The following is a 21,079-nucleotide window of genomic DNA, read 5'->3' as shown; positions in this document are numbered from 1 at the left end:
TGGCTAAGATGACTGACATGTGGACTGCAGGGTTGTCACAGACGGCACTTGTGTTGAGAGGCCTCACTAAACCTTATGAATACATACAGTTACTGTACGCTAATTAAGATGCAGAGAAATTAGAGTTACCATTGAGTCTTTTCTTATTAATTGGGCTGGGCCTGGTCTAAGCACTGTTCTCAGGTTGGCTCAGTAGATGCTCTCAGGCAGGTGCTCTTCATGTCCTCAGTGTAGAAAGGGAGAGAGTGAGGAACACAGGGTCACTCCAACTGCTGCACCACACAGCCGGGTTGTGTCAGCCTGGGACGACTGTGCCACGGAAGGGTACGTAGAAGCCATCATTCAAGATGCAGAGAGCAGCGTCTCTGAGATGCTGTTATTTTGATTTTCTTTTTTGTGCCATTCTATTTTTAAGATTCTTTTTTCATGTACTTGTGTTATTTTTAGAATAATAGAAAATAGCATGGAAAGTACTGTTGGTTAGGAACTACCGCGATGCACTGACTATAATAACTCTTAGAGGTCTGGGATGGGAAAATAAGGTGAGTCGAATCCCTGAGTTACAGGGATTAAACGAGATGTAATTATAAAGTACAGCACACTCTCCCTCATAGTCTCCCTTCCGGCAGCCTGGCAAAGGTGGGCACTCGGCCTCCCTGGAGGAGGCCGAGCCCATGCCACCTTCCCCTCCATTATCAATGATATCTTGGGGCTGGACTCCTCGCCATGTCTGAAAAGCTGGGATCCGAAGGTTCCCACATGCCTGGCCAACTTGGACAGGTTGCCCAGCTCCTCGGCCAAAGCCATGGCTTGGTATCTTTGAGGCTGATCCTGTTTGGGTTTGGTCCCAGGCCAGAACGACTTGGAGGCTTAGCATTTCCTGGCTGTGCCAGGCCGGCCCACCAGGCCTCTCCTCCAAGGGAGTGTTGAGTGTCCGTCTGCGGGGCTGTCACTCCTCTGCCTCTGTGCCTCATAATCTCTGCTGTCCTCAAGTGTCACTTCTGAGACTTGGCTGGCTCATTCGTCACCGAGTTAAAGCCTGGCAGGGCACTTACGGATCGGGAAGTGGTTCTCTGTTTGGCAGGACTGGTTAATTGTGTATGTCCTGGCACAGCCGGGGGCTTTGGCGCCTCTCAGGCAAATGGGTGCCATCTTTCAAAACTAGAGCAGGACGAATGGAGGGCCGGGAGGACATGGACTCTCATCACTTTCTGGTCTTCTTAAGTGGACTATCATCTCCTCACTTTCCTGTAGGGAGTGCAGAGGCCCCTCCCTCCTCCTTCCCATCTACTCACCCACTGGTCTGTCCAGCCGCCCTCCTACCCACTGTCTTGGCTGCTTTTCTATCGCTACGAAGAGACACATTGGCCAAGGCGACTTATAAAAGAGAGACTTTATCGAGGGCTCACAGTTCGAGGGGACCATCATGGCGGGGAACCTGGCCACAGGCAGGCTGGCATGGAGCAGTAAAGCCGAGAGCTCACATCTGATCCATAAGCACAAGGCAGAGCTAGAGGGAGCTAACCGGGAGTGGCGTGGGCTTTGGAACCTCACAGCCCACCCCCAGTGACACACCTCCTCCTCCCACAAGGCCACACCTCCTAATCTTTCCCACACAGTTCCACCAGCTGGGGACCAGGCGTTCAGGCATATGCGCCTGTAGGGGCCATTCTCACTCAAGCCACCACATGGCTCATTTGCATCCATCTTCCTACCCACTCACCCACCCATCCATCCATCCTCCCTCATGCCTGTCTTCAAGGCTCCCTCCCTGTTCTCCCCACCCCATTCCCTGGCTGTTTCGTGCCAGGCTCTGTGGGGTGTAGGCTGAGAGGAATCAGACCTGGGCTGGGCCTTTCGTAACTCCCAGCCTGCTCAGGTCTGAGCTGCACATGATGGAATCGTCAACAGCCTGTAGTGGGAGCATCAACAAGGACTCAGGGATTGGAGTGCTAGCCAGGGAGCTCAGGCTGTGTCTGGTCAGCTTCAGGCAGCTGCTGAGGCTCCACTCCCAGTGTTTGTGTTTGTAGGCAGTGGAGCCAGAGATGGTGAAGGGGGTTAGGGCCCAGTGCCATTGGGATGCAGACCGTGGAGGTGGACACCTACTAAGGTAAAGACTTGGGCAGAGAGCTGGACCTGAGTTCAAGTTCTGGCAGCTGAGCTGTGTGACCTGGGGCAGGTCTCTTGCTCTCTCTGAGCTTTCCTTTTCTCTTCTACAGAAGGAGGCAATTTACATCTCTGTTCTTCTTAGGCCAGTGCTCAGTGTCCTGCCCCTGAAGACCTGCTGTAGGACTTTCTTATTCTGAGCTGCAATGGCTGCCCCCTTGGGTGATTTTCCCTGCCTACTCCCGGCTGCTGGGCTTATCCTGGATCCTCTCTGCTGCTCACTAGCCTCTAGGGCTACTGGCGCCGGCCCCCGTCCTTTCCTTGAATGTAGCCAGTTCTTCTGTGACCTGGCCCTCCAGAGCCGGACCCCTCTCCCCACACCCTGGACCAAAGCCCTTCTGTGATTGGCAGTGCTCAGCACCATTCTCTACATCCTTGCATATGACCCAGGCCGAGATCCGCTGGTCCCGGTGGCCCTGCACCTCATCTGACACCTGCCCAGCACAACCATCCAGCATCCAGAGACAGGAAAGTAGAAACCATTAGCCTTGCCTGCTCCAGATTTTAGCCGTTACTCACACATAGACTTTCATGGACAGGTCAGCTGGAATCCTTTCCTCGCACCTGGAGGCCTAGCCAGGTTGCTAGGAGATCTGAGCAACAGCTGTGTGTCTAAGGTGGGAGTGTCTGTACCATCCCCATCCCTTTTTCTCTTTCTGGAAGAGAAACCTTTCCTGGGGCCTGGTGACACTGAAGAGATGCTCTCGCCTCTGAGAGGACATTTTCTACTGCAGAGGGCCGCAAGTTAGAGCCTGGAACTTTCTGCAGACGCGAGGCTGTTCTGCATGTCTGCTGTGTTCAGTATGGCAGCCACCTCTTCTTGGTCAGGAAGCATTTGGCACATGGCAAATGCCACTGAGGAACTCAAGTTTCACTTCATTTTCTCCCTATTATTTATACCTCCCTAGATAGCTAGGGCAGCCATCTGGACGGCACAGCTCCGGCTGGCTGCCTCTGCCCGCCTGTGAGACCCTGTACGGCCAGGTCCGGGCAAGTGCTCACCTGTGCAGGAGGCGCTGTCCCACCCCCTGACCCTCACTGGGACTCCGGCGCGTAACTGCCAGCTGGCATCGGATGAAAACCGCTTGTTTTCCATGGCCTGCCCTCGGCTCATCTCTGTCTGTAGGCATGCACTCTTCACGAGGGCAGTTTCATTGCCCCGTTTCCTTACAGTGACGGCTTAGCTGGTTTTCCTCATTGCTGGATTGTTCGCTTACTGTGTTAAAGGGCTGCTAATGTCCCATTAGAGCAATTGAATAGTTTTCTCGCCATTAAGCATTTAGGCCGCTCCCACTTCATTTCTGTTGTCAGAGGCTACGGAGCGTGATCCTGTACGGTTCTTTTGTTGTCTTTCTCGAATTATTTCTTGGCTCTAAATTCCCAGAAATGAGGGGTAATAGGCTTAAAAGGTATTTCAAACCTGTCTCAAACAAAACAAAACAGAACAGAGCAGCCGTGGCCAGTTACTGCCTTTGAAAGTCTGAAGCTGTTTACATTCCCGCCTGTAATGAGGACTTCTATACTACACAGTCACCAGCGTCTGGGCATTATTGCCTGTTTTTGCTAATTTAATAAGTGTACAGCAATCTGTTTCACTTTTTTAGAGGACTCTTTTGGCAGAATAGTCCGGTGGTTTCGGGGCCTGTGGTCTTAGTGATACTTTCTACGTTGGTCCCCAGATCTCAGGCTATCTCTCCTGGGCATCTTGTGACTGTCCCTCTGTGGTCAGGGTGGCAGCGGTGATGGCCCTTGTTACATGTGTGGTTGATGCTGAAACACTTCCGTCCATGCCTGCTCTCTGTGGGAACATCCCCAGATGGGAGACTCATTTCCTGAGTCCCCGGGGGAGTTTATTGTCTCACATAAGCCAGAAACCTAAGAGCAGCACCACGCCACGGGACAGCTGGCTCTACTGCTGTGTGGTGCTCGAACCCTGGCTCCTCCCTCAGTGGGCCCTGCTTCTGTCTTGTTTTTACCCTCCGGCAGACTCTCTGAGGAAGTGACGGGATGGACTGTCTGGATGGGGATATGGCTCAATGGTAGATGTTTGCCTAGAATTCGTCAAGCCTCGGGTTCAATCCCCAGCATCACTAAACAAAGCCCAGAGCTGGGGAGATGGCTCAGTGTAAATACCCGGTAAGCATGGCGACCAGAGTTTGGTCCACACCACCCATGTAAAAGCTGGTAATCCCTTCCAGGATTATGGGAGTTGGAGCCAGGCAGTCCCATGGGGCAAACTGGCTAGATTATGCAAAGCCACGAGCTCTGAGTGATGCAGAAAGACACCCAACATCAACCTCAGGCCTTCGCATGCATGTATAAACACATGTGTGTCCACCTATGCAAACACACACACACACACCATACATACACATGCCACAAAACCAAAACCCACTTTAGACTGGTTAAAATGTAGGACTAGGGACATAGTTCAGTGGTAGAGTCCTTGCCTAGCATGTATGACCTTAGGTCTGAGCCTTAGCACAGGAGCCAGGGAGGTGAGGGCATTGTCCCCAGTCCCCCCCCCCCCCCCACTCTGCCAGTTTAGCCACCCTAGAGAAAGAAAAGGCTGCTTTTCTATAACCTTAAGAAAGTGGCAAACAATTCAAAAACAGACAAGAAACCATTCAGGGACAGTTTGCCTACCTTGGGTCACATGCCCAACCCTGAACCAGTAGCTGTGACAAAGCTTGGCCCTGACTGGTTGGTGGGGCCTGGATGTGCACCTGAACCAGGGAGGGGTCAGCCCTTCTGGGTCCGTGGACTGAGGGTGAGATTATTCCCAAAGACAGAGATTTGCACGGACAGTGGGAATGGGATGTCCCAGGGCTCATTTCAGGCGGCTGCGGAGGTTCCAAGGCTCTTGTCTTTGGCACCCCATTCTCCTTCAGTCACTGTGCTCAGGCTCGGGTGTCTGCGCTCTTTGTGTGTGTGGACTCAGTTTCCCCATCTGGAGAATGGGGATCAGGGACTTAGAGTTCAAAGCTGTGGCTGAAGGCCTGGCTGCATTCTGGGGTCTCAGCCCTTTCCTGGGAAGGGAAGGAACTGAGTGGTCGGCTGGCAGCCAGAGAAGGGAAGGGTCTGGGGCCTGGCTTTTGCTGGCTTCCATGCTCCCAGGTCTCAGGGCTTCCCCAGCTCCTGAATGGGCTTGCTGCACCTATCAGGGAGGGCAGGGTTCCCAGCTGGGCTGAGAGGATGGCCCCACCTCCTCTAGACTGGGCCCCCGGCTGTCACAACGGGGAGGATTGTTCCCACAGAGTGTCTGGGCCAGAAAACACAAGTGGCCACTGTGTCCGCTTTCAAGGGTGTGGGCTCCAAGGTTAGAGATCGCCAGCCAGCAGCGGGACTGGGGATCCCCCTCATTCCTGGTCTGGCCTCAGTACTGGTGGAGATGAACGTTGGGAGCCTTGATGCTGTGTGTTTATGGGAATCCTGCCTGCTCAGCTCCGAGTGCACTTCATTTGTTCAGATCTTACCCGTTCTCCAGGCTCTCCAGAGAGAGAGAGAGAGAGAGTTTGGGCATCATGCCTTACCCTCCAACTGTACAGAGCGAAAATGGAGGCCCAGGCAGGATTCATGCTGACTCTACAGGCAACTCTGGAAAGCAGTTAGGTTCAAGGACTTTGAAACACCAGGGGCCCAAGTCTTAGTTACAGCTATATGTCCTTGGACTTGGCTTCACCTCTGGGAACATATGGTTTCTGTTTTTATGGGTCTCACTCTGTTGGCCAGGAGCTCCTGGGCTCAAGTGATCCTCCTGCCTCTGCCTTCCAAGCAGTTGGTACTACAGCTACCACACCTGTTCCTCCATTTTCTTATACATAAAGCAGAAAGACAGACAGACAGACAAGCAAACAAGCAGTCTCCAGGAAGCACAGTGTTCTCTTTGAACCCAAGGTCCAAGTCAAGACCACAGCCCTGGACTCCATCATCTCCTTTCCAGGCCTCAGTTTGACGTCTGGGACGTGGGCCTGTAGCCCGTGCCGGCCTCAGTGCCTGGGGGAGGCTCCATGCCTGCCCCTGTCAAGGTCCCCTTGCTCGGGGTGGGCGTGGGGGGCCTTGGTGCTGGCTGTGCTTGTCATTCGTCTTTAGCTCATGGTGACTGAACTTCTGGAAGTGATTTGGTACTCAGAGCAGACCGGCTTGTGACAGATCTGGCCTTCAACAGTCACACGCCTGTCCGACTCGCAGCTTGCTCCTCTGTTGCCTGAGAAGGGCATTTGCCTTCCAGGTCCGAGTGCCAGTGGTCAGCACTGTTTGTTTGTTTGTTGTTTGTTTGTTTTCAATCATCGCTGTTACAACATCCTCTGTTGCCTTTTGGGAATGGATTGACGCCTCTGCCGGACTCTTAAGGAATCTGATTTTGGCACAGTGTCTGCACGGCCCCTCCCTGGTGGGCTCTGGCTTCTGAAACCTGAGTGAGGCCCTGGGCACTGAGTAGTCTTGGTGTTGACATTGGCTCCTTGCTGAAGGCCCCCGCCCTTTGGTCAACGCCGCTTTTACGGTGTGGGCAAAGCAGGGTCTGTGCACTCCTGGAGAACATTCCCCATCCCCCACATTTACAGGAAAACGTCTTTTTTCAGGAAACTCAGGAAAACGTGGCATACAGCCTTCTTCACCAGAACCCTCAGCACTGAAAGTCAGTGATGAACGGGTGGCTTTTGCCTAGCTCATTGTGGTTGAGGTGCTGTGGTCACCTGACCCTCCATCTGCCACCCCTGAAGGCCTCACCCTTCCTCTCTGCCTCTCCAAAGGCCCAGAGGTACCTAACTTAAGTCTCTTCTAGAGAGAGACTCTGACTGCTCATCTAATAGATTTTTAAGGTGTTCTGAACAAGTGTTTGAAATTGAGTTGAGGAGAAAAGAACCCTTCCCCGCTAACACACACATCCCCTGCTGATCTGGGCTCCTGGGCTGGGTGCTGGAGGTCTCATGACTTCTGGTCTGAAAAAAACTTTGGTGGAGGAAGACTGGTCAGTGGGAGCGTGCAGGCCTGGGAGCAGGCTTCCGGAGGTCCAGACCCACCCTGCTGCTTTGCTCTTGGGGCCTTGCCTCAGTCTCCCCATCTACTTCACTGCTCTGGAGGATGGTTGAGATAGCACACCTAAAGAACATAATCCAAGGGTGAGCAAACCCTGTCTCCCCATAAATGAACTGTCCTAATCACTGTAGGGGGCCCGGGGCTCTTGGCCACTTAGATAGGAGGACCCCAGCTGAGACCAGACAGGAAAGTGCCTGTTTGCATCCTCCCCACCACTTCCTCCTCGAAGGCTCCATCTCAGGTTGGTACCTTCTGGGGCCATGCCCATCACAAGCAGCCGGCCCCCTGCTCCCTCTTAGCAGGGTAGGTAACACCTCTCCATCCAGACCTTAATTGCTGAGGCCAGGGAGAGTGTCATCCTATATGGGTCTTGCCCGAGGCATAGAAAAGGTCATCAGGCTGTAGAGGCTTCTCAGTGCTGGGGATTGTGTGGATGTGTATAGTCTAGAGCAATGGTTCTCAACCTATGGGTCGTGACCCCTTTGAGAGGGGCGTCTAACAACCCTTTCACAGGGGTCGCCTAAGACCAACAGAAAAGAGATTCGTTATGATTCAAAACAGTAGCAAAAGTACAGTTATGAAATAGCAACAAAAATAATTTATGGTTGGGAGTCACCACAACATGAGTGACTGTTAAAGGGTCACAGTGTTAGGACAGTTGAGAAGCCCTGCCCTAGAGAATATGGAGACTCGGTGACGGCAAATGACCCAGGTTCCAATTCCGGGCATGTGTGTCCCCTCTCTGGACTTGGCCTGGCTTCTCAACCTTGCAGCGGGAGTCTGAGCTGCAGGTTGCTGCACCCTGACCCTCAGGGTGAGTGTGCATTGTCACCCGGGCCGAAGATGCACAGGAAGGGCTGCCCTGGGTGTGCAGAGGTCACGGCGGGTGGCAGGCACAGCACCCTCAAGAAGGCACGGGTGGAGCATGGGTGAGGCATGGGTGTTCCTGGCCCCGGGTACCCACTGCCCCTGTGCTGCTGATGTTAGGGCCACGTCGTCACAGTGTGTCCTCTGTCAACGCTGTGAGCACGGCCCGTGTGAGCACCGGGGTGCAGCTTGAAGGACACAAAGGGAGCTGTGGGTCTTGTGTCCTGTTTTGGGGGCCCCTTGTGAGGTGGAGGGTGGTGGCGCTGCCTCCACCCCCCTGCTTATTTCACTCTTCCTTTTTGGAATTTTGGCAAGATAGAGTTAATAACCTGTTTATCACATTAGCTTTTCCAAGGCCCACAGCTCCAAGGCTTTGTGTTATTTTATTTTTGAGACACCGTCTCACTATATAACTCGGGCTGTCCTGGAATTCAGTGTAGACCAGGATGACTACTTCAGACTCGCAGAGATCCTCCTGCCTCTGCATCCTGAGTGCTGGAGATTCATGGCCTGTGTCACCATGTCTGGTCCAAGCTTTTTTTTGTGTTTTGTTTTTGATTTTAAATCATCTCCAACAAATTCTGGATCTGATAAAAGGCCACCCCACTCCCACACAGTCCCTGGGAGTCTCTGTTTGAATTTTTGTCTCTGACCATCCTAGGTCGGTTGTATGGAATCATGAAGTATTTAGGTTTTGTGCCTGGCTTGTTTCACTTAGACCAGTCTGTCTGTCTGTCTGTCTGTCTGTCTGTCTGTCTGTCCGTCCGTCCGTCCGTCCGTCCGTCCGTCCGTCCGTCCCTCCCTCCCTCCCTCCCTCCCTCCCTCCCTCCCTCCCTCCCTCCCTCCCTCGTTTTAACTTTTATTTTTTTATGTGTGTGTGTATGTCTGGGCACTATGTGCATGCAGTGCCTGAGGAGGCCAGAAGAGGGCATTGGATTTCCCCCTCCTATGGATTTATGGATGGTTGTGAGCCACCATGTGAGTGCTGGGAATCGAACCCAGGTCCTCTGTAAGAGCAGCCAGTGCTCTTAACCACTGAACCATTTCTCCAACCCCAGAGAACAGCATTTTCAAGGCTCATTTGTCACGGTTGCAGCATTTTGTGGTGGAACAACAGACTATTGTATGGATGTGTTAGTTTCCTTGGTAGCCCTCAGGTGGGTCTCGCCCTTGGCTGTGGGCATGCTGTGCGGTGTGCTGACAAGTTGGAACCCCTACTTCGGGCTCCTTTGGCTCTGAACCTGTAGTGGCGTTGCACGTGTGTGATGGTCCCTGGAGTACGGCTCTCTGTGCTGGTTGCCCGCTGCCGACCCGTACCCCTCCAGTCCTTCTGTGCTGGTCGCCCACTGCCGTCCCGCACCCCTCCAGTTCTCCTGTGATGGTCGCATCCTCCCCCCCCCCCCCCCCGCTGCTGTCCCACACCCCTCCAGTTCTCCTTCGCACACCCTCAGCAGCTCCTGTTACGGTTCTGTTTCCTGACTGTGTCATCCTAGCTGGTGAAAACTTTCTCTCTTTTTCATCAGATAATGCCGTGATGCATGGAGGGAACCCCCACTCCAACAGGCACATATACACGAACCCCATCCACAGGCACACGAACCCCCACATACACATACACAGGAACACACATACACACAGGCATATGCACACAAACCCCTCCTACACATACACATGAACCCACAGAGGCACATGAATCCCCCCTACATGCACATACACAGGAACACACACATACATACACACACACAGAGGCACATTCGTGTGAACCCTGGCATATGCACATGAACCCCCCCACAAGTACATGCACATGAACCTCCTTACATACATATACACAGGAACCCACCCCCAACACACACACAGGCACTTAAACACAAACCCCTCCTACACACACACACACACACACACAAACCTTAAACAGCACACAGTGACAATGCCCATGAGTCCTCTGTTTCAGGCTTTTCCTGGCCGGCTGTCAGGAATAGTTTTCCTCAGAGTTTTTGTTCTTCTTTCTTTTCATTTTTGTGTTATAACGACTTTATTTTTATGTGTGTCTGTGTGTAGACACTAACCTACTCTTGTATGTTTCCCATAGCATGGTTATATCTTACTTCCTCACTAAGCACATGGAATGTTCTTTCTGGTCTGAGCTCCCCTCTGTCCACACCTCGTGTGCCCGGCCGTTGGTGGGAAGTGTCTGTCAGGTCGGTGTCTCGGATCCTTAGATATCCACCTCTGTTTTCACACTTGTACTGGGGGCAGGGAAGCCTCCCAGGGCCGCCTCCTGCCCAGCCTGTCTTGTAACCTTCCTTGTCTCCACTTTCCAGGCCAAAAACAAGGAGACCGGTGCCTTGGCAGCAGCCAAAGTCATCGAGACCAAGAGCGAGGAGGAGCTGGAGGACTACATTGTGGAGATTGAGATCCTGGCCACCTGCGACCACCCCTACATCGTGAAGCTCCTGGGGGCCTATTACTATGATGGGAAGCTGTGGGTAAGAGTGCGCCACCTGCCCCCCTCCCTCACTCAGCATCTGCTGTGTGGTTCAGGGCCACAGCAGAGAGAAGGTGGAGTTGGCTGCTGAGTCCTTGGTCCCCCCTTCTCACACTCACCCCACTTCCCACACTCAGGCCGAGGCTGCAGAAGCAGAAAGTGTCCCCAGAGTCCGGGCTGTCCTTACGTCCTGTGTTGTAGCATGAGCTAGAGAAGGCTGGACCCGTTACCAACTCTCCGTGAGTGGACGGATGAGCGTCCCTCATCTAGAAATCTGAGACAGTCCAAAAGGTTCGGCTGCTCAGAGCATTTCCGATTTTACGCCGTCAGCTGGGGAGGCTTGGGGCAGCTCCCCTGCTGAAGTCTTTGTGTGTGCTAGGTCTGAGGTCCTTCGAGCCTGAGCCACGGCACCCCGTAAGGAATTCTCACCTCATGGTGCCTTGGACATGGAACACTCCAGGATTAAGTGGGTGAATTCTGGCTGGATGCCCAGAGGCCTGGTGTGGACAGGGCGCCTGAGTGCTGATCTTGGGTCCTTTGCAGGACTCACATCTCTCCCACTTCTAAGCACTTCCCTCCTGAGCATCACCCTTGGCTCCTGCAAGGGTCCTGGGACCTCACTGGCTTCATAAGATGAGGCAACCCTGCATAAACGCCTGTCAGCAGGTTGACACCTCTCAGCTGGCAAAACCCAGATGCCCTAGAATGTGCGTGCATCTTGCTAAACTTGTTTTCTGCCAAGTCTCTCTTGCGCGCGTGTTTTCAATGGTGGGAACTGACTGCGTCTAGGGTCTTGTGTATGCTAGGCAAGTGCTCTACCACTGAGCTAAATCTCCATGCATATACATATATTTATATGAACACATACACTGACACACATGTAAATAATCCCCCTCTAAACTCTGGACACCAAGGAAGTGAAGTGATATGTGTGTAAGAAACCTTCCAGTAAGTTCTGGGTGCAGCTGGCAGTGTCAGAACCTTGCAGACATTTGGGGGCATGGCTGAGGGTCCTCAGGCACTGGGCATCTCAGCCATTCCTGGGGCTATGTGAGCCCAGGTCTTGCCACTGTGGGAGGGAGGGGTGCTTCAGAAGCACCCCTTGTTCAGGAAGGGATGTTTCAGGCGTGGTGCTCACTACTCTGGTGGCTTGATGTGTTTGGAGGGGTTTCCATGTCCAGTTAGGTCTCAGAACACCGGGGAGCTTGGTATTGGCCAGGAACGCTTTGTCATTTTTCATGCCCCGTGGGAAGTAGAGCCTTGGCTTTACAGTGGCAGACTGCCTGGCTTACTGGTGCTAAAGAGAGAACCCTGGTTCACTGGAGAAGGCGATCCGGCTGCTTAGGGAACAGAGAGTCCCCAAGGCCCCAAGCTCTCTCACCTCACAGGCAGGAATGGCCGCCAGCAGGAGGAAGTCACTGGCTGAGGGACAGGGACCAGCCTTCCCAGCTTGTGTTAGGCTGGTGCCCATCGCCGGGAGATGCCCGAGGAAGGACTTCTTAACCCAAGACATTTAGTTGGCATGCAGCTCTGGAGGTTCAGGGCCGTGGTGCCAAGGTTGGCTGGGCTCTCACGATGGGCTCAGGTCAGTGGGAATCATGGAGGGTTTTGTTGAAGAAAATCTCACAGTGAATTTGGGAGCCAAAGAGCACCTAAGGTCCCAGAAAGGCTCTCTGTCCTCATTAGTCCCTCCTTAGGGCCGGTCTCTGTGACAGAGACGTCATGACTAGTCTCTGCTCTTAAAGGTGATGACATCTCCCATGAACATCACCACACTGAGGACCAGGCTTTCAGTGCCTGAACTCTTGCCTGGGGGTACACACAGGCCATGGCATAGCTCCCCCACCCCCCACTCTGTCCCCTGTCACTCCCCCCACTCTGGGCTCTGTCCCCTGTCATTCCCCCCACTCTGGGCTCTGTCCCCTGTCACTCCCCCCTCCCTGGGCTCTGTCCCCTGTCACTCCCCCCACCCCGGGCTCTGTCCCCTGTCACTCCCCCCTCCCTGGGCTCTGTCCCCTGTCACTCCCCCCTCCCTGGGCTCTGTCCCCTGTCACTCCCCCCACCCAGGGCTCTGTCCCCTGTCACTCCCCCCTCCCTGGACTCTGTCCCCTGTCACTCCCCCCTCCCTGGGCTCTGTCCCCTGTCACTTCCCCCACCCCGGGCTCTGTCCCCTGTCACTCCCCCCTCCCAGGGCTCTGTCCCCTGTCACTCCCCCCACCCTGGGCTCTGTCCCCTGTCACTCCCCCCTCCCTGGGCTCTGTCCCCTGTCACTTCCCCCACCCCGGGCTCTGTCCCCTGTCACTCCCCCCCTCCCAGGGCTCTGTCCTCTGTCACTCCCCCCACCCTGGGCTCTGTCCCCTGTCACTCCCCCCTCCCAGGGCTCTGTCCCCTGTCACTCCCCCCACCCTGGACTCTGTCCCCTGTCACTCCCCCCACCCAGGGCTCTGTCCCCTGTCACTCACCCCATCCTGGGCTCTGTCCCCTGTCACTCCCCCGATCCTGGGCTCTGTCCCCTCTCACTCCCCCCACCCAGGGCTCTGTCCCCTGTCACTCACCCCATCCTGGGCTCTGTCCCCTGTCACTCCCCCGATCCTGGGCTCTGTCCCCTCTCACTCCCCCCCACCCAGGGCTCTATCCCCTGTCACTCCCCCCACCCAGGGCTCTGTCCCCTCTCACTCCTCCCACCCAGGGCTCTGTCCCCTGTCCTTGTATCTTTCTTTTTACTGCTTGGAGGAGCCACTTGGGCAGGAGTGGTGAGATAAAATCCACACAGCCAACTTCAAATTTCTAAAGTCCTGCTTGTCCCCAGTCCCCTGGGACCCTGGAGGTGGAGCAGGACAGGGAGAGTCACTAGGTGGTGAGGAAGAAACAGAAACATGGAGAGGTGAACCTCTTGCTCAGAGCCGAGGGTGGATGAAGCCAGACTTCATATTTTCTGTCTTGATTCATGGGGCCGCTGTCTGTTGTGTTGGTTGTTGTTGTGGTGTTTGTTGTTGTGTTTTTTGTTGTGGTGTTTGCTTCAGGGCTTCAGTGTTCTTCACTCATTTGGCAGAAAATACAGCAGATGAACAACAGACTTCGGCTACCGTCCTGAAGTCGCTTTGAAAACTCTTTTTCTAGGGCTGGATGGCGCTTGTTCTGCAAGTCCGGGGACCTGAGTTCAGTCCCCAGAACTCATGAATGCATAGGGAGGGAGTGACCTCAAAGTGTCCTCTGAACTGCACACATGCATCATGGCATGTGCACGCACGCACGCACGCACGCACGCACGCACACATACATACATACACACATACATACTCTAATAGTAGTAGTAATAGTGACTGTTTCTAGGCAATTAGAGAAAGAAGAAATGACTGATGTCACTTGGGTAGTTACTAAAGAAAAATGGGAACATGTGGAAAGGCAAGAAAATGAAAACTGCTTGAATTTTTTCTTTTCTTTGCCAGAGGACCCACTGGTAACAAAATGTGTTTTCTTTCTTTCTTTCTTTTTTTTTTTTTTTCAAGACAGGGTTTCTCTGTGTAGTTTTGAAGCCTGTCCTGTCCTGGAACTTGCTGTGTAGACCAGGCTGGCCTCGAACTCACAGAGATCCGCCTGCCTCTGCCTCTCGAGTGTTGGGATTAAAGGCGTGCGCCACTCACCGCCGCCCTCAAAATGTATTTTCTAGATGTTTTCATATGTAGAGTTTTAAAATAAGTTGGGGTGCCATGCCTGCTACTGTGTGTTTGCCCTTTTAGTTGAGACATCCTACCCACCATCACATCACCATCCCTCCCCTACCCACTCTCTCACCATCACTCCATCCATCTCTCCCCATCCACGTCACTCCATCCACCTCTCCCCATCCACACCACTCCATCCATCTCTCCCCATCCATGTCACTCCATCCATCTCTCCCCATCCACACCACTCCATCCATCTCTCCCCATCCACACCACTCCATCCACCTCTCCCCATCCACACCACTCCATCCATCTCTCCCCATCCATGTCACTCCATCCATCTCTCCCCATCCACATCACTCCATCCATCTCTCCCCATCCACATCACTCCATCCATCTCTCCCCATCCACCATCACTCCATCCATCTCTCCCCATCCACATCACTCCATCCATCTCTCCCCATCCACATCACTCCATCCATCTCTCCCCATCCACCATCACTCTACCCATCTCTCTCCATCCACGTCACTCCATCCATCTCTCCCCATCCACATCACTCCATCCATCTCTCCCCATCCACATCACTCCATCCATCTCTCCCCATGCACCATCACTCCATCCATCTCTCCCCATCCACATCACTCCATCCATCTCTCCCCATGCACCATCACTCCATCCATCTCTCCCCATCCACATCACTCCATCCATCTCTCCCCATCCACATCACTTCATCCATCTCTCTCTATCACCGTCCCACATTGGTGGAAACATCAGGTAGGCAATTACAGCAAATTGGGGAAATCTCTCCTATAGGCCTCAGATGCTGACAGTTCTTAGCTTTTGGGTTGATGAAAGCTGGGGACCTGTTTATACATTCCAAAAGGATTTAAGTAGTACTCACAGGATATTAGGTCACACACAGAGGTGGGCAATGAATGGCTTTTTAAAGGGGCCAAGATTGCCTAAGATAATTTGGCTCTGGAGCTGCAACATTCAAACTTCCCCATTCACTGAAGTTCCAGCCTGTCGGTCAGTTTTTATAGAATGTTCAGTGTAGGTGTGACTTCTTTTGGCAACTTCATAAAGTCATTGCTGCTCTTGGACTGGGGTGGCCCCTGGGGAGAGGTGCAGCTGGTACAATAATTGGAGGCCATATTATGCAAGGCCTGGATGCCAAGGGGAAGATTTTACATCTGACCTTATCGAGGTCAGCCTTCAGACCAGCAGGCTCAGCACCTCCTGGAACGATCAGTCATGTCGGTGATGGAGCCCCACCTGACCCTCCCCAGTCATAAGGGGGTGCTGCCCAGCAGCCTGTAGTTTGAGAGCCTTCTAGGTGAGTCATGGTCGTTTACGTTTGAAAACATCTATTTTAGGCCTTGGCAACCCAGTTGCAGTTTTGCTCAGGGGAAGTACATTCTGTGTTGTAGGAAAACGTCAGCTTTGGGGGCAAGAGGTAAAGCATTGAGTCTTGTCAGGAAGCAGTTCAGTGGACCTGGCCAGAAGCCTAAGGATGTGATGTAGAACATGGACCAGCTTCGGGGGAAGGAGCATTTGAACTGTGCCTTCCAGGATGCATAGGCGTTAGAAAGAAGCAAGGTGTGAAGCCGTGTGGTTCTGAGATTGAAGTTTGGAGGCCACACTGTGGGGTGTGGGGCCACACCTCTGTGGGGTGGCTTGAGGCCCAGGCTTCCTGCGTGGTCTCAGGAGCCAGCTTTCCCATGTAGGTGTGTACCAGAACTAGTCAGGGCTGCTCCCAGGGCTGGACATTGAGGAGCTGGCTGTTAGCCGAGCTCCTGCATCCCGAACAGGCGAGATGGACCTTTCTTGCCCCAGAGTAGTCCTCTGCCTACCGTCTTACAACGTGAGGTCACTGTCTTCCAGAATTTACAGATTAGCACAATCCCTCTAGCCACTCCTCATTTCCACTTCTGCTTTTAAATATTTAATGGTACATGTGGTGAAACACACACACACACACACACACACACACACACACACACACACACACATTCCACATGCCTTGAAGGGCAGGCTGCAGACCCATGAGAGCTGTGGACACTGCGTCTCTCATGTTCGTTTCTGATAGCTGTGTTTGAAGGGGCAGGTAGGGGTGGGGTGGGGAGTCTTTCTTAAGTTAGAATTTATTTAATGCCTGGTGGTGGTGGAGCACGCCTTTAGTCCCAGCATTTGGGAGGCAGAGGCAAGCGGATCTCTGAGTTTGAGCCCAGCCTAGTCTGCACAGTGAGTTCCAGGACAGTCAGGGCTACACAGAAGCCCAGTCTCAAAAAACAAAACCAAAATATTTAACCCAGTTTAAAAGGCCATTTTGACATATGATCAATATAAAAGTTATTAGCAAGACATTTTTGCTTTTTTATTCTGTCTTCAAATCCTGTGTGTGCTCTGTCCTTGTGGCACACTTTTAAAAGTTAAAAGATTTTAAGCTTCCATCAGAAACCCTTTATCTAGTCATATGTTACAAAATTCCCATAGGATTCACATCCCAAGTGTCCTTGTGTTCTTCGGTGTGCCTGGTAGCTGAGCTGAGTGGATTTGAACATTTAACTTAGCTAGAAGTGAGTACAATGGCCAATAGTCCGTTTCCTCCTTGAACCAGACAGGCCCCTGGCTTCCCAGTTCATCCACCATGGCTGACCATGGGCCTTGGCCACGTGTGTGTCCCCACCACCCCACCCTAAACCAGATGGCAGTCTCTGGGCCTCTCTCCCAGAATGCACCGGGCCTCTCTCCCAGCAGGCACCGGGTCTCTCTCCCAGCATGCACTGGGCCTCTCTCCCAGCATGTGCTGGTTAGAACATTGGGAGGGAAGCTGTGTTCTGGGTGTGCACAGAGGCTCTTTGGATAGAACGCTCAGGCTTCTAGCTAATGCCCATTTCTGTTGTGTAAATGTTCCCATCACGGTCAGTTTCAGGGGTCATGCGGTGGGCTAGTCTGGCAGGTCCCTGGTCTCCCTGGGCCCAGAGTCTTCAAGTGGAAACACACTCTAAAACACAGATGTGTGTGCAAGGCTTGAGCAAGTGAGGTGGAGCAATGCAGTGGGTGGGGAAGTGCCCCAGACATAGATTTCTGGGGTGTGGTCAGGAGCCAGGGCCTGCAATAGGAGAACACCTACCTCCAGGGAAGGGGCGGGGACATTGAAAGGATCCCAGAAGGCTAGGTGGAGGCAGACCTCTGCAAATTTGGTAGCAACAGTAGGAAGTTCCGAGGTCCTGGGGCAGGTGCCGTAGAGGACCAGACTGGTCTACCTCAGCTGGAGTCGGGCTGAGAGTGAAATGAAATGGGACTAGGTTGTCCACAGCGCCTGTTCTAGCGGCTGGGAATTCAGCAGTGAGCAGGCAGCCTCGTAACAGGGAGAACAGCTAATTAGGAGGTAGCCCCATTATTTCCACAGCGCTCGCGAGTGTATGGAGGCCAGAGGTCAATGTTGTGTACCTTCCCCAGTCACTTTCCACCTTAATTTTGAGGCACCATTTTTCACAGAACCTGGATTTCATTGATTCCGTTGGGCTGGCTGGCCTCTGAGCTCCGGGGATCCACCCGTCGCCACCCCTCCTGCGCTGGAATTGCAGGTGCTCGGACCACCTTACCCAGCTTTTTATGTGAGTGCTAGGACGTCCTCATGCCTGCTGGGCCGACTGAGTCAGCCATCTCCCCAGCCCCAGCACTTGCAGCTTTAAAAAAAGATGTCTCACTTTTTAGACATTAAAGACACTTCTTTAAAAAGAAGCTTTCATATCATCACCTTAGGTGAAAAACTGGGTCCGTTGCCATAGAAATAAAACAAAGATGTTCTGTTGTGGCTGAGCCCTTTGCCCTTATGAAAAACCTTAGCCTGGGTCCTGCTTCCTCGAAGGCCCCCTGGGAGGGCAAGCAAAGACTGAGGAAAGACAATGTGCAGCCTCAATATGAGGTGGCATTTCCGCCCTCCTGCCAGGCCCCCCGTGGGGGAACGGTCCCGTGGTAAGGACATCTGGCCAGACCAAGCCACACTAGGTCAGGAGGGCTTCTTGCTTGGGGTGGGATGGTGAAGGACCAGAGTGACCTGTCTGTGTCTCTGTGGGGTGGACAGGCAGAGCCTGGGCATGGTGCTGTCTCTCCCACCTTGGAGCCGATTTCTCATTGCTCACTGTGAACCCCATGTTTTTAGCTGTGGAGTCCTCTCTTGATGAAGCTTCCACAGACATCGTGTGGGAAGAGGGACACTGGCTGCTGGAAGCCACCCACCCACTCCTTCCCGTGTGGCCCCAGAGTAGGAGCTGAGTTTTTGAGACTGTTTAGTCTGCACCAGGGTCAGCATTGGGACTGTGGGCAGTTTGGAGCAGACGAGCCTTGCTGGGCTGTCCTGGGTATGGCAGGCTTGGCACCACCCCTCATCTGTATCCAGCAGAGCCGGGACTCCTTCCTTCCAAGATACAGCATCCCAAGTTGCCTCCAGATGTTGCCAAGTGTCCCTGGACAGATGGCCCTGGGTGAGAGCCAACAGCCCCTCCCTCCCACAGCCTTTTGCCACTGTGGTGGGGAGACACCTACCCTTGGTGGAGCAAGGACAGACTGGTAGCCCCCGGTGTCATGTGCCCTCAGATACACTTTGCTTGGCACGGCCTTCAGACTGGGATGTGCCCTCAGTTAGCTGCAGACCTCAGTATCTTCTGCTGTCGGCCTGCACCGGTTCTCGTAGGATGGAAATGAGAGGAAATGAAATATTTTTCACCCCACATTTTTACCAAAGCTGAAGTGAATAAAGAGGACTAAGAGGACGTCTTTCCAGAAGAGAGTGCCAAGAGCCACTTCCTCCCACAGGGCTTGCTCCTAAGGCCTGACTGCTCAGAAGCCAGGAGGCCTGCCCTGGGGAGTCCCAACGAGGGGATGTGTGTGCGCATGCTTCCACACGCAGTTCGGAATCCCTAATAGATGACTTGGAATGTTCTAAACACAGAGTGATAACTGTCTGAGGTGATCACACGCCTACTGCAGTCCAGAGCAGAGTCCCCAATATGAATGAAGTAAAATAAGTCAACCAAAGAGAAAGATGCTCCATGTAGCCCAAGGCATGCTGAGTGGGAGTGGCGGTGTGTGTGTGTGTGTGTGTGTGTGTGTGTGTGTGTGTGTTGGGGGGGCGGTGGCGCTGGGTGACTCCCAGGACTCAGGCCTATTGACAAGTACCTCTCTGCCCCCACCCCTCCCTCAAGGTCTCTATTTCCTTCTCCTGACTCAATGACCTGACAAGAGGTGCCCCCTCCCTGGGCAGCTGGGTCTGTGCCTTTGATCCCACCCTTTCTATTGTTGAATGAGCCTGCTCCTTCTATTATTGTAATTGTTAATTCTGGATCCCATGCCATCTGAATGGCCAGGGCAATCCTTCTCAGGGGTCTGTGGCCCCAGGGCAGGGACACCGAGTCTCTCTTTTTTTCTCTCTCTCTCTCTCTGGAATGTGCTGTGGTCACACAGGCCCCTCTGTCCTCTGAGGCAGGTACATTTCCTTTTGCCATCCCCATTTTACACATGGGCTCCTAGAGGGTCAAGGAGGATGCTGTGGTTCGGATGAAGCTTGTCCCCTGAGGATTCAAGTACTGGGGTTTGGTCCCAAAGGTGACATTATGGAAGGCGGGAGAATCTGTAAGAGGCAGGCCCAGCAAAAGGTGAGTAGGTCCTTGTGGGCCTTGCTCTCTAGAAGGATTATGTTGGCCTTGGAGAGTGTAGCTTCCCAGCAGGAGGGTGAGCCTAGCTGCCCCAGCCTCTGAACTAGCACGAACCTCCCAAGACAGCACCTTAGGTAGGAGAACCCAGACGTCTGACTCGGCTCAGCTTATGGCGGTTCTGTCCCTCAGGGTCCCCATGCAGCAGCTGAGCGTACCTGCTCTCACCCCAGCAGGGTCCTCCTGAGCCTGACAAGGACCCGTAATTACAGTCCAAGGCAGGAAGCCAGGCAGGTGTCTCTCCTTCTGCTCTCCTGGATCTTGGGGTGTCCCCTTTTGTCGGCCACTCTCCTGCTGTCCTCTCAGGAGGCCCCAGAGGGTTGTCCCCAAGAGAACCTTTACCCCGTGACCTCTGCCCCATTGTGAAACCGCTTATGCGGGTCTGACATTCCACAGGCCAGTCTCATGGGATTGACACCCACCCCCTGGAGCAGGCGGGGCCATTCTTCATTTATCTGTCATTGGTTCACACACAGACTCAGTCATAGTGTGTCAGGAAGTTTTAGGTGTTGGGGACACGTGTTTGGAGCTGGGCTGGTCACCGTGAGCGTCCTGCGAGGATGCGACTCGGGTGTCACTAGCTACATCTGCATCTGGTACACTTGCAGACACTAGGCATCCGTCCCTTGTGTCAGCCATCTGACTGTGACCTGGAGGTAGGTTCTGCAGTTTCCCAAACTTGACAGATGCGGTTGCAGTTTCTGAGATGAGCTGGGGCAGAGGGGCCTGCCCCAGGTGGAGGCCCACGTACACCCTGGCCACATAGATGCTTGGGCTCTGCGAAGACTGTGTGCTGTGGGAAGGCATGGAAAGACTGCACAGCCCCTGGTTACTCACTGGCGGGACACGGGGCCCTGCCCCCGCATACGTCTCTGGCTCTGTGAGCTGGCAGGTGGCATCAGCTTGTTGTATCTACTGCCACATGTCACCACCCCTCTCTGGTGACAACCCTGCCTGCCTCTCAGGGACTCAGTGCTACAAAGCCTTCAGTAAATTATATGATCGGGAATGCCGGCTCTGAGCAGGAGCCTGCTATGGCGTTGATGTGGCTCTTGTCCCGTGTGCCGTCTGAAGGGTTCCATGTACTTGTCCTGAGTCCTTGGTGGTCATGTCTGGGAATAGGCCTGGTTTATTC

General features: G+C 53.6%; 1 protein-coding gene across 2 annotated transcripts in view; it reads left to right on the top strand.

Annotated features, from left to right (window-relative positions):
* Positions 1–21,079, top strand: part of Stk10 (serine/threonine kinase 10) — a 97,935-nt gene that overhangs the window by 12,628 nt on the left and 64,228 nt on the right. The window contains exon 2 of one of the 2 annotated variants that reach the window (XM_006978877.4): positions 10,395–10,559. In XM_006978877.4, the coding sequence (XP_006978939.1) occupies positions 10,395–10,559 (165 nt within the window). Of the gene's footprint in view, positions 1–10,394; positions 10,560–20,534; positions 20,601–21,079 lie in introns of those variants that run through there. The other variant, XM_076578065.1, reaches the window with a different exon arrangement.

The sequence above is a fragment of the Peromyscus maniculatus genome, chromosome 8 (assembly GCF_049852395.1).
Source record: "Peromyscus maniculatus bairdii isolate BWxNUB_F1_BW_parent chromosome 8, HU_Pman_BW_mat_3.1, whole genome shotgun sequence".
Classification (NCBI taxonomy): Eukaryota; Metazoa; Chordata; class Mammalia; order Rodentia; family Cricetidae; genus Peromyscus; species Peromyscus maniculatus.
The sequence above is the reverse complement of the archived record's forward strand: the minus strand, read 5'-3'. Positions and strand labels throughout refer to the sequence as shown.